General features: G+C 36.4%; 1 protein-coding gene across 2 annotated transcripts; it reads right to left on the bottom strand.

Annotated features, from left to right (window-relative positions):
- Window positions 1-3482: 3482 nt before the first annotated feature.
- Window positions 3483-12305, bottom strand: LOC114644863 (zinc finger protein 135-like). 2 transcript variants are annotated; one of them, XM_028792842.2, is made up of 2 exons: window positions 12091-12305; window positions 3483-7455 (listed from the first exon to the last, which is right to left on the bottom strand). In XM_028792842.2, exon 2 carries the CDS (start codon window positions 7356-7358, stop codon window positions 6168-6170), a length of 1191 nt encoding a protein of 396 aa, XP_028648675.1. In that variant the 5' UTR covers window positions 7359-7455; window positions 12091-12305; the 3' UTR covers window positions 3483-6167. The 2 variants fall into 2 exon arrangements, with proteins under 2 accessions (XP_028648675.1, XP_028648676.1); XM_028792843.2 differs by having other exon boundaries at window positions 12155-12305.
- Window positions 12306-14470: the final 2165 nt, after the last annotated feature.

Below are 14470 nucleotides of genomic sequence, written 5' to 3'. Positions count from 1 at the left end.
CCTCATGCTTTTTTAAGGTAAATGCGAACGCAACTTCTGGGTATAATCATTTCTTTGCACTCTAACATGTTACTACTAAAATGGTCATGACATGCATCTTTCTAGCATGCATTACATCTGCTGGTTAATTACTAGGTTTGGTTCACAGTTCAAGATTTATATTTGCACCTCTTCTAATTTTCACTACTTCTTTACCAAACTTAAAACTAAATACTATGTAAAACAAGTTTTTCAGAAGTAAATCTGCTATATCATACATTTCCAAGAGCAACTGAAACAGTTATATTTACAGTAATACTGTTGTTGTATTGGTGGCATGAATGCAAAAAGCAAAATGGTGACTACTTTAGCTTCTATGAACTTCTTGTCATGCACCAGAAAACATTTGAATGAATTGTTAGAAAAATCATGTAAGGTGCATTTTTTAAAATTGAAAACTATTATGTTTCTCACATTTACCAAAAAAAAAAAAAACCACCATGAGAAATTTTCTGTGCAACTTCAAATATGAATTAGTTCAGTTTTAATTTTACTCTTATAACGACTGCTTGAACTTGTATATTTTGCATATTTCCCTCTTTCACTTGTCTCACAGCCACTCAGATGCCCAGTGCAGGCGAGACAGACACTGGAGAGAGAACGCACACATGCAAGCAGCTCATACGCCAGCTCCATTCTACTGCTGCTTTACGTAAGATAATCACAGAAATATGAAAAAAAAAAGGTCACTTCTCTGGAAATAAATGGAAAGCAAAAGCAATTATGTAAGCATATATAAGACTGAACTGATTAATAATACAAAGAAATGATGTTACCAGCTTGCAGCTAAAAGGTGTTTAAAGTAATTCATTAAATGGGAAAGGTGCAGCTGCCATTACTTATATAAATGTAGGATGGGTTGTGAAATGGAACTGTAGTTGATCTGCAAATAGAAATCAGAGCCACTGGGCATGCAACACAGACTGTGCTGGCTGCTAATATTGTGGCGAGCGCCCTCTTCTACGCAGTGGTGTGCTGGGGAGGCAGCATTAAGAGGAAAGACGCCTCACGCCTGGACAAACTGGTGAGGAAGGCAGGCTCTATTGTTGGCATGGAGCTGGACAGTTTAACATCTGTGGCAGAGCGACGGGCGCTCAGCAGGCTCCTATCAATTATGGAGAATCCGCTACATCCACTAAATAATGTCATCTCCAGACAGAAGAGCAGCTTCAGCGACAGACTGCTGTCACTGTCCTGCTCCACAGACAGACTGAGGAGTTCGTTCCTCTCCCAAACTATGCGACTCTTTAATTCCACCAGGGGGAGTAAACGTTAATATTTAACATTATACATAGTTATTGTCTGTTTTTTTCACCTGTATTATTATCATTCTTTAATTTAATATTATTTATTGTATCAGTATGCTGCTGCTGAAGAATGTGAATGTCCCATTGGGATTAATAAAGTATCTATCTATCTATCTAATACCAAGTCCGGGCCAGATTTACTGTTTGAGCTGTGCTAATTACTTAGCAGTATAATGTACAAAGACAGAGCTGCACTTATGGCTTATCTGTTCCCGAAGAGCTGCTTTTGCTTTTATGTATCTTCAGACTGGAACCATTCATATTTCCATTACACAATAAATCACGCCCTTTCCAAATTCTTACTTATTTATGTGGTTTTAATGAATTACTGAGTATTAACTAACATTAATAGCTAGATGGGGGGACTTATTTCAGTTGCTTTTCTCCTGTCATGGAGTAATATTGACAGTGATTTTATTCTAGCATTGTTCATTTTGTATTAATAGTTATTTTTCATTTGCTAATTACTGGGTACTACTCTATAGGGTGTACTTTCAAAAATGTTATGCTTAAGAAAATTCAACAACTTAGTCACAGACCCGCCACCTCTAACACACATCAGTTAATGCCATTTTCACAACATTGGATTGAAATGTGTATAAAAGCTATTGAGCTACAACAATTCTACTTGCGCTCTGGTTTAAACTCCATTGTAAGGTGCTGTTAAGAAATACAAATTTAATGTAGCATAATAACAAATGTAATTGCATTCTGTTATTGCTACTATTTTTGAATATGACTCATTATTACAAAAATATTTATAAAACAAAAATGTGATACCCAATTCTTGGGTGAAGTAAATAAAAAATGTGCAATGCTCCAACTTTGATATCAGTTAACTTAGTCACCAAACACACATAAATGCTATGTCATGTGTATATTTTCTCACTTTAGTTATTTTGACAGACATACCATATGCAGTTGCCGTTTTACTCTTTTTTGAAAAATCTCAACCTTTCACCAGCCACTACAGCACAAGCTACAGAATTTCACTTTAACCACTGCTCTACAGTAACCTCACAGAAGCAGAATAACAGCTTAGCAAGGAAGTGAGAAGAACTTACAGGAAGACTATTTTTAAAAAAGACTGAGCCACAAGAAACCGCTAACAGAGAAGGGTGAGTGGGAGACTGGTGCATGCCACAGTCAGAGTAGAAACTTGTTAAGTGAAAGGCTTCTAGGGAAGCAGTTTTCACTTCTCTTTTCTCCTTACCTACTGCTTTGAGGATAACATAGAACAAGTCTTCTTCTTGTCGTAATGACAATGATATGTTAACATCAAATACACCCTAAAAACCTTTAAAATTAAAACACAAAAAAAAATTTTAATTGGTCAAAAGATGGGTTTTTTAATATCTTGGTAATACATATGGATATTAGAAGTGTCTGTTTGTAAACATCATGAATAGGGGAAGAGAAGATCAAGAGATGCCCTAACAATGTAATCTTTTTTTTTTTTTTTTTTTACAAAGTTCCTGTTCTTGAATTAAAGCAAAATGTAGGCCTCTTATGCTTGTGCTACTTTTCCAGAGAAAGCAGTGGAACGGACATATCAGGGAAAAGATCCAAGGTTGCCCCAGAAGCATTAACAGGAGACCAGGAACTACTAAGTGGTAGTAGCAGCATTCAGTGCAGGTTGAGATTGCAAAGGGCAGTATTGGCATATGGTTAGTGGCCTCCAGGAACATTTGTAATTGTTGAACTTGACCCTTTTATGGTTTTGTTCTTTTATAGAGACTTTCCAATTGAGTTGCAGGAGGGCAGCAAAGGGAGTATATTGTCCACAGAGGCCCAGTGATAAAGGGGAGGCATTGACAGAGGAATCAGAAAACATTTTACACAAAGTCACAAGCACCCATGACATTATCCTAGAAAATGGAAAAGTCTTGTCTATATATTATTAGGATGCCTAGGAAGGTGCTGGGTGAATAGCTGACCTAAGTGTACTAGAATTTTCTATATGGTAGTATGAGGCTAATGTATAACATAAAGGAAAATAATAAAAAACAATAACATAACTTCAAAAATAAAAATATGACTGTATTTCTCTCTATACAATCCCAAACACATTTTTACAGGGAATATACAGAATGCTGCTTGTACACACTTGACAAAATAGGACACCGATTACATGAATGAAAATGTTTCAAATGAACCACCTAGCTTTTGCTTTATTTAAAAGAACAAGAATAAGAAAACAGTCCCATTGGAACATGTGCAGTAGCTCTTTACAAACTGCAGACTAAGTGATGCTTTAAGTGATTCCATCTCCCTCCTTCACACTCATAAGATGCTGCTATTGCTCCTAAAAATGTGTGCCAGGAGCAACATGTAACAGCAGAAATGTACTCAATGCCCTTGCTTTACTGGTTCTCTCTCTTTTATAACACCTCGTGGGTAAAAAAGCGATTAAGAACCTTTAGACCACAAAATCCTGTTTTACATCATCCTCAGTCACAATTTCTTCCAACAACACCTAAACTTTATACCCAGTTTTACAAAATGTAAATGTTCATTCACTAAGATTAGAAGATACAGTCAATAGTACCATCCTAGTTTCAACTCAAGCTCTTTTTGCATTCATGTGGCCTACAGAAGCTGCTGCTAATAGCCTCATGCTTAAATTCCATTTAATCTGGTATATCACACTACAACTAAGTAAAAAATAACCCCAGTAAACTTAATCTTAATCATAATTTGAAGCTAAACTCTTTACTTAGACCCCCTTTAATTAGTTACATAAAATTCATGTAAGCAGTTTTTTTTGGGAAGGGCTCAATCATTTTCTCGTGTAAACTAACAGATTTTAATTGCAATATCCATACCAAATACCTTGTAAAAATACATATTCAGCCTGAAATAAGGCATCAATGACACCTTACATGTTATACACAATTAACTGTAAGTTAAAACAAATTGTCTCTTTTTCCAGATATCAATCATTATTATATAGTGTTTACAACATTACATCCATGGATATCACCAGTTAGATCAATCTTAATCTTGTAAAACATTGCAGGTTTTGCAACTATAAAAGAGTCAGGCTTCTGCTTACTGCAGAAAAAAAAACACAGGAATCCAACATTCGTATTATTTTAATATTTTTTATACATCCTTATTAAATATTACAGGCTTTAGAAACGCCTCTGCAAGCATGTGTTAAATACTGAATTTCTTCCAATCTTTAAAAAAAAAAAGATTAGTGTTCAATTATGGCCCTGGAGGTCTGCAGGTTTTCATTGCAACCAGTTTCATAATCAGAAGACAGGCCTAACAGATAATGAAACGTGATGCTAATTTATATGCCTTGTTAGTGCTTTCATTCTAACAAGACAAAAATTGTACATTTTATGTTTTCTGAGGACTTTACCCATATGTTTCATGGTTCTCTCTCATTTATTTCAAAATATTATATTAATATACTTAATGATGCATGTATACAGATTTAAATTAAAGCATGCTATCTGAAGAGGATGTGGTTACTTTGTCATTTGTGCTTCATCATGAACTAATGACAGGTTAAGAAAATAAGCCTAGATGCAACAGTTTAAAACTAAAATACTCAATCAAGGGCTCTGAATTGTAACAAGTGGGATAACTAAAACTAAGCCCAAAATAATATTGCTTTCTCTGTAAATAAATGGGTTCTAATTAAGAAACTGGTGAAAATGAAAACCTATAGTCATTGCAGACATCCAGGACCGTGAGTGAGTACCCCTGGTCTCAAGGCATGTGGACAGCATCACGGTTCAAACAATCGATTTTCAGCAACACAACATACCCACTTAGCAATCACTTTTTCAAACATATATTCTTGAAAAACGTTATGTTGTAGCCTTGACTGTCTGGCCACCAGTCAATGCATGCACTTACTATGGTGCTAAAGAAATACTTTCAGGATTGTTGTTGTTTTGGACAAAGGAATGGAAGTAACTAGGCATGTACTCTTTCTTTTTGTAAGACAAAATAAATTGCTGTTTTTTTCTGGAAATTAAAGAGTATGGTCACTTTACAGCTGTCATGCAATACTTTGGATCTATCAAAGAACACTATGGCACTTGGACACATTTAAGTTAGAATCAGTTGACTAGTGCTAGTCCAGCGCAGTGCACCTGATCGATAGTCACAGATAAATAAATATATTGATCAACAGACTCAACTTCTGATTTGTGACAAGGTACAGATGGTCTTAAAATTACATGTCAAGTCAAATTAACCAATCTGTCAAAATGCTACACTGATATTAAAACTCCAAGTACTGTTTAGATATTATCATCATTGACACCTTATCTACTGCTGGGAAGTTCTGCTATTACTTTAAATTGAATGTTGATTCTTTGCTGAGAGATTGTTGAAATAAAACATTTATAACATTCATTAAATAACATTTTTCCACTTCTGTAACATTTTGTTTATAAGCATAAAGTGACCAGAAGCGCTTGTAACTTTATTGTAGATTGTTCCATTTCAAAAATATTAAAAAAAGCATAGTAGTTTATCAATCTTGGGTAATTATAATCCGAGTTTCTCTGTTTTCTTTTGCTTTAAAAATGAACATTATGAAATATTAAAGCTAAAGAACACCATTATGAAGGCCTATTTTAAAAAGACAACTTTTTGGCACTATTGCTTTGACATTACATTTTTTCCTCAGATATAATCGGTTCTAAAAAGTGAAAAAATACTCTTATTTCGAATAAGTATAGCAAACATTACATTGTACATTGTCATTAAAAATACCCAACTAGCACAAGAAAATGCAAACTACATTTAATTATTTGACAATCTACGTAATAGCTTATTTTTTTAGCTAAGGTACTCCTAATTTTCCACCTTACATGCATGAGTCTTCAACTGTCCAGAGTAGACAAAGCTCCTCCCACACTTAGCACAGTGATACGGAGTTTCACCAGTGTGAATTCTCTGGTGCTTTTTCAGGTTGCCTAGCTCACTAAAGTTCTTCCCACACACTGTACAGTGATACGGAGTTTCTCCAGTATGAATGCGCTGATGTCTTTTTAGACTTCCCGATTCACGGAAGCCTTTTCCACACACTGTGCAAAGATAAGGGGTTTCTCCAGTGTGAATTCTTTGGTGTTTTTTAAGGGCCCCCACCCTGCTGAAACTTTTAGTGCACTCAGAGCAGTGATAGGGGGTTTCTCCTGTATGAGTACGCTGATGTATCTTCAAAGTTCCTGAAAGACTGAAATTCTTCCCACACACAATGCAGTGGTAAGGGGTCTCTCCGGTGTGGGTTCTTTGATGAATTTTAAGCTTTCCAGATTCTTTGAAACTCTTACCACATTCAGTGCAGTGATAAGGACTTTCACCAGTATGAATGCGCTGATGTTTTTTAAGACTCCCTGACTCCCTAAAGCCTCTTCCACATACTGAACAGTGATATGGGGTCTCCCCAGTGTGAATGCGTTGATGTCTTTTAAGCGTTTCAGAAATGCTAAAGGTTTTTCCGCAAACAGTACAATGGTATGGTGTTTCCCCTGTATGAACGCGCTGATGTTTTTTAAGTGTTCCTAACTGACTGAAACTCTTGTCACATACAGTACAGTGGTACGGTGTCTCCCCTGTATGTACTCTCTCATGTGTTTTCAAGCTGCCCGAGTCCCTAAAACCTCTGCCACATTCACTACAGTGATAAGGAACTTCTCCTGTATGAATGCGCTGATGCCTTTTCAGGGTTCCCAATATGCTGAAAGTCTTCTGACAAACAGTGCACTGATATGGAGTCTCTCCTGTATGGACCCTTCGATGTTTAGTCAGAGTTCCTGATTCTTTGAAATTCTTTCCACATTCATTGCAATGATAAGGTGCTTCTCCTGTGTGAATTCTCCGATGAATTTTAAGTTTAGCAGTGTCCCTAAAACTTTTACCACAATCTGAGCAATAGAACGGTACCTTGACTCTGTGAGCACGCTGATGTGCTCGAAGGGTTCCTAGCATGCGGTAACTTTTCCCACATACATTGCACACATAAGGATTTTCTTGTACATCCATTCTGAGCAATTCTTGATTAGGCGTGGGTTGGAGTATCTGCAGTATCCTTTTGTTTTTTCCTAAAAATAAAGCAGTTTTTCTTGCTTAGTCATAATCACTGTGAAGACAAAAGAAGAAACAATTTACATATGCTATAGGAAAAAACAACTATGAATTTAATGTCATCCTGATCTTGATTAAAATTTTAAATAATAGTACCTATGCTACAAAAATACTAATTATATACTTTAAATACAAAGAATTTTACGGTGTTTTTTCCAATAAAAAACAAATACTTAAAACATTTCAATTCACTTCCAATCCGCTGACTTAGGCAAATCTCGACCCTTATCCTGAGCGCTATTTTTAAGTATCCTCCTCAGCCCTACTGAGAAAAATAATCATCCCAACCCTCATGTGTAATGAGTATGAACCTGGGTCTCATCAAACACATAAACATAAGATTCTCAGACCCTCAACTGGACAGGGTGCTAGACCATTTTAGGGCACCCAACCACACTCATCCAGGGTAAATCTTAATTGTCAGTTAACCTAAAATTAGTGATGCTCCAAGGGATTGTCTGCTGATTGAGCTACTCCAAATGACACGATCGGAAATTGGTAAATTGGCTGATCTTATAAACAATTTTTTTTAGAATCTGCTTTTCTAAGCAATTAAGTTGCAGTGCTCTTTTATACTAAGGATTATGGCAATTGAGGAATCACAGGTGTCATTTTGCTGCTGAACTTCGAGTAAAAACGGACCAGCCAGTCAGGCTTTAGGAGAGAGTGAAGGCAAGAATATTGGCTTTTACATTAAGGAAAGAGGAATAATAAACTGAGAAAAGGGAATGGGAGGAGTCATCCTGTGCATGGCAATAATGGTGTAGTGTAAAAAAAGAGTTTGCTACATGCAATCCAATGACAGAAACCTAATAATAAAGGTGTCAATTTGACTAAGCATATTTATAAAACACAAGACAATGATCACAGGCGTCATGCTTATTTTTCGATTCACAGAAGCCTATGATAACATTAAACTCTTTTTTGCTCAGTTTAATGACTTTGGAGCATTTTAACCAAAGGAGAACTCCACAAGATTATTTGCATTTGAAAACACAGATTATTGAGACACCAGGTTTCTGTCATAATTGTGTTACTCACCTTAACCCAATTATATGTGAGCATGTAAATACACTGAATGACTCATTCAAATAACATATACAACATTTTATTATTGTGCTCCTCACGAAAAATGTGTTTTATTTCATTCAAATAACATAATAGCCTCAACAGCAAATTTATGACAAAGTTTTTGCATGTTCTCCCTTTATCTACATGGGTTTCGTCTGGGTACAACAGTTTTATCCCACTGTTCAAAGACATGCACGTTAGGTAGATTGGTGATTCTAAACTGGCCCTAGTGTGTTGTCTGGGTTTGCTTTTTTGTGTGTATGTTTGCCCTGTGATGGACTGGCACCCTGCCCATGGCTTGTTCTTGCCTTGAGCCCTATGCCAGCTGGGATAGGCTCCAGCACCCACCACAACCCTGTTTGGGACAAAGCGCATTAGAAAGTGAATGACTGACTATTGTAACCCTGATCATAAAAGAAATGCATCCACTGCCATATACTTTAATTCTGACCTTCATAACCATTCAATGCATTAGCTGAACCAAAAATGGCCAAGCTTATAGACCATAGCAACACCCCAAACACTGCACTAACTGATATTATGTACACGTAAAATGACATTGCAAAAATCACTGACTGTAACAATGTCCTCAGCAAGACGACAAGACAAGATGCAACGCATTACCTATTTATAGCACCATTATGTTAAATAATAAGGAGAAAAACACGCGCAGGAAAAAACATTCAACACTGCCAGCAACTGGTACTTACACTTGTAAGCACCGAAAGCTAAAATATTAAAACTTGTTTAGATTTTGTCAGCTATCATAACTATGGCAAACTCACATCTAGAAAGACTTAAACAGAAAGCACCAGAAATACAAAGGAATGAGACCCTCCCACACACACACACAAAAAACAACTGCAACACTTGACTCCAGACAGTCAGAACAACCTTACAAAGTAAAATGCGCTAAATTACTCATCTTGCTGCAATGAAGAGAGGTGATCTTCTCACCAAAAATATGTTTCAAGTGTAAAGTAATCTATGGGTAAAAACAATTGGATGCTGCATTTTGTCAATTGCTAGAAGTCCTGTTAACAGAGGAGGCCAAAAGTGCGGACTTCATGTTCATTCTCAAGTTATACAGGTTCAAATCAGTGTATTCATGTTACATTGGGCTTACTGGAAAATCCTTGCCTTATAATCTAAAGTATTCAAGTTCAAGCACTTTATTGTCATTGTGTAACACAATGAAATTACTTTTTGTGACAGCCCCGAAGTGCATTTAAAGAAAAGTCAGATAATTCCAAATATGTCATAGACAGTGTTAAGTGATTACCATAAGTAACCAGAGCAAATTATTATTGCGCAAAGTACAGCAGCATAAATTATTATTGAACCTATTAATAAATAGTACTTTACATATTCTATATTGTATTACATTAGTTTATTGCACATTACCAATATAGCTTATTGTACATGTTCAATTAAAAATGGTCTCAGACTGAGGAGATTCAGAGTTCAGAAAGTTTATGGCAGATGAGAAAAAGCTCTTTTTTAGTCTGTTTGTGCGTATACGGATTGACCTAAAGCGTCTTCCTGACGGGAGGAGCTCAAACAAAGAATTTCCAGGATGAGTTTTGTCATTGAGAATGTTTTTGGCCCTTCTCACACAGCGAGTCTTATACGAGAGTTCGAGTGATGGCAGTTCAGTCCCAATAATGGCCTCTGCTGTTTTTACGACCCGCTGCAGGGCTTCTTTAGCAGCCTTGGTGCAGCTGTTGTACCAGGCCATCGTGTAGTTAGTTAGAATGCTCTCTAAATTAATTCTCATATATTCATGCAATATACACTCAACATGGCCCTCCAGAAAACCGTTATTGTTACCGTTATGTTATTCTTAAATTTCTTATGTTACTTTTTATAATTACATCTTTTTACATTAAATTTATCTTTAATTAGCAGTTGACTTTATTTGTGAACAGGTCATTTTTGCTTATATTGTTGTAATTTGCCATTTACCAAATACTAACTTTAGATTAAATAAAGTTTAACACTTTATCACTGATTGTATTTAGCCTATTAATAACCTTTCCAACTAAACATTTAGGGTCAGTTCATTTTGAGGCTCATCTGAGCCTGTACTAGGATGAGAACTTAGAAACAGAAAACCTTGGCGTATGGTATAGGACATCAAATGTTAGCAAATGGAAGTGGCTGAAGTTCAGGGTTTCCCTACTTACTGTATATCTAGATAGATAGATAGATAGATAGATACTTTATTAATCCCAAGGGGAAATTCACATACTCCAGCAGCACCTTACTGATACAAAAAAACAATATTAAATTATCCATCCATCCATTTTCCAACCCGCTGAATCCGAACACAGGGTCACGGGGGTCTGCTGGAGCCAATCCCAGCCAACACAGGGTACAAGGCAGGAACCAATCCTGGGCAGGGTGCCAACCCACCGCAGAATATTAAATTATAAAGATTGATAATAATGCAGGTAAAAACGGACAATAACTTTATATAATGTTAACGTTTATACCCCCGGGTGGAATTGAAGAGTCGCATAGTTTGGGGGAGGAAAGATCTTCTCAGTCTATCAGTGGAGCAGGACAGGGACAGCAGTCTGTCGCTGAAGCTGCTCTTCTGTCTAGTAAACTTAGACAAAAATACTTATTAATATATCGGAATTGTGACTAGTGTTGAATGCATGCTATCCCAGCCTACATAATGTTTCACTTTAAGGCACAAAACACCAAAGCAAACAATTTGCTAACCTCTGTATGCCCTATAAAAATTTAACATGCATTGACGTATAATGCTAGTTAATACCACAAATGTAGACTTTTTTCCCCCTCTATCTCCTATTGGTACTTTCCACACTCTGACCGCAGCTAAACGAACCTCAATACATTTGATTACATATTTGGAACAGGTACAGTACAAAGCCAACACTTATAAAATAACAGAAGCGAGATTGCGAATCTTATAATTTACCTTTTAAACCAAGGTACTGCACCGAAAACTGTAATGCCGTAGTCTCACTTTAAAAAAAAAAAACTCTTTTCAAAATGTCAATTTTGCGTTATGATATCAAGATTCTGGAACTCCTACGTGGGTCTACCCTTGATGCTTCTTACGTCTCAGCACTCATTCAGAGGCAAGCTAAAGCTAAGCTTGTCCCGTCCATCCCTCCCTCAATTTTTGCATACCGCTTGAATCCATTTTTTATTGGTCTTTTGTTGTAATTTCCTCTTCTGTGGTACCATTTCCAATTTGAATTAAAACATGTTTTTTCCTTCAAGAATCAAAGATTCATGTGATTAATTCTGTATCGCAAACGAATTTGTTCATCACTTTGTGATAGCCTTTGTTATGAACGGCACTATAAAGTAAGGACCAACTTTCGACACATTACACTATCGCGCACTAATCACAGTGCATTTCCACGTATCAAAAAAGACAACTTAGCGGTTACACACTGAGATTGTGTAGAGGGGAGGGGCGTTTAAGCCACGTGATGTATCATGAAAGTGTCAGTTACGTTCACTCGAGGTCAAGGTAGCACCCGAGTAACAAAACCTCGCCCCGTTCTGCGTATTTTACCTCTGTTCCCCACCATTTCCAGCTTTGTTGTGTGTGCGATTACTTGCCGCAGCTCCGTTTTTACCTCATCCTTGCAGGTTGAGTTCCCTTTGGCTTATTCTCTGTTGTCTAATCCGTCCCGTCTATGTAACAATATGGAATAAATCTCCCTACGGTTTAGTTGACGAACCCAACGACCCTTTCTCGTCGAGACTCTGCACGTAATTTCCAGTTACCGACAAATTCGACCAATCACAAGCGTCAGAAGGATACCCGTTAAACCAATCAAATGATAGGTGCCATGTATTCTCCGTCTAAGTATAATTGGCACAATAAAGAGCGAATAGAATGGCTAAAAGAAATCACGCTACCCAATTACAAACATGCACTTAAAAGTCAGCGTTTTCTGTATGTAATACTCAAAGATTGGTTGTAAGGAACTGGCTCAAACAATTTTACACCTTTTGCAAATGACTGCGATTCTGGAAAAATGTTCCAAGAGTGCAAGCAGACAGAAAATAGAACAATAGCCATTATTTTCAGAATTACACCACGCAGATAAATGTTATTTTAGAGAAGAGGAAAAATTGTAAAAGGTGCTGAAAATCGTGCTATGTACCGACAAATGTTAATCGTGTTTCCCAGATTGGTTTACTTCAGTGCATTGTTTAGTACCGTGTATATACCAGAACGCATGCATTAATTGGATTTTCAGAAGACATTTGAAACCCAGGAAAAAAAACCCTGAAGTATTTAAACCTGACAGCTAGCTACTTAAAGTTTCAGCGTGTGGTGGAGACAAGTCGTCATAAAAAACAGTCTCGAGATTAATTCAGAATGCAGAAAAGCCTATTCTAGAGTGACGAGCCTTGTCTTGGTCCGTGGAGTAAGCCTGTCAATATTGCGCATACATCTTGTTTTATGTTATTTCCTATCCTTATTACATCATTTTAGCATTACATTTTTGCTACGCTTCTAATAATATGCAAACAATTAGCCACCGTTACCTTATAGCCAACGTTTGACCGAAACCTGCGATTATCTCATAACCTGAGCAGGTGTTCCCAGTAAATGACCGAAACGCATTTGTTTATTTTTTTTTAACCTTGGTGGTTACACAAGCTATCCAAAAGAATAAAAAAGAAGAGACAAAGGCCTGTAATGTGTCAGCAAGCATAACTCATAGTCCATATTTTAATGATTTATTATCTTTTCCATAGTTTTAGTTCATTAGTTTTTAAATATCATTATACCTAGTTTATAAAATGCCATAAGCGGCACAGGTTGGCAGGCGCTATGTCAGCATCAACAAGTTCAATACAGGAACCTTCTGTGGACAACGTCCTGGTCAGCTTGAGGCCATACTAACTCCAAACACACCCATGCTGCTCTTGCGTATAGCGACCAGACAGAGCAGCCCAAGTCATGAGAATAGGGATAAAAAAATGCAGATATAAGGAGAACATGTAAACACTGAATTAATGGTGTTTAGCAAAATTATACTGTATGTACTAGATAGATGAGATTTACAAATAAAAATTCAGCATACTGAGCAATAAAAAATTAGAAGTAAAACATTAAAAACAAGAAACCAAAATGTATAATTAATTGAAATCATTATGGTTAAATGTTAGCTTTTTAGTTTTCACTCGGAACAAATTTTATTACTTAATCTTTCCATATACCTTTATATAATACATTTTAAAGAGCGGTGGGTTTTAAAAAAAAAAGATTTAAAATAGGGTGGCACAATGACTGGTGCTGCTCACTGATCATTCTGATTAGCCCTGTGTTGGTCAGTGGGGATGTGCTGTCACAGAATGGCACAGTGCTGTACAAGAAGATTTGTTTCAAAATAGGCAAAACTATTGTGACACTTTTTAGAAGTCTTTCAACAAATCACTGTCTTAGTTGCTTTTGAATGTTGATTTGGAAACTTAGAATTAAGAATATAAACTGTTTAAACAACATTGTCACCAACAAGTAAATAAATAGGGGCAATTTGTTCTGACAGACAGTAGGAACCTTCTTTTTCTTAAGTTTTACTTGTTGCCTTACTTGCCCTGCAGATTTTGGTTCCCAAAGGTGAAGTGCAGCAGATTTTAGAACTATTTTATCAACACTTCTACTGTATAAGTATTTAGAATGCTACTATTTGCAGGGGACCTGATGAATTTTGAATTATTATTGGGTACAGTGAGATGCAGTTATTGTTATTTGTAGAAATCATATGTGTGCTGTTGCTGATTATTACAATTTTTGTCATATGTAGTATCTTGGATTACTTTCATATCTGTGTAACAGTGTCTTGTTTTGCACTTTCCTGCTGCCAACAAATTTCCCGCTGGGATAATAATAATCTCTATAATCTAACCTAATCCACTGGATTAGAGTAAGAGTT

Source organism: Erpetoichthys calabaricus, chromosome 9 (assembly GCF_900747795.2).
Source record: "Erpetoichthys calabaricus chromosome 9, fErpCal1.3, whole genome shotgun sequence".
In the NCBI taxonomy this organism is placed as follows: Eukaryota; Metazoa; Chordata; class Cladistia; order Polypteriformes; family Polypteridae; genus Erpetoichthys; species Erpetoichthys calabaricus.
Note: the sequence above shows the minus strand (reverse complement) of the source record. Positions and strands in the feature narration are given on the sequence as shown.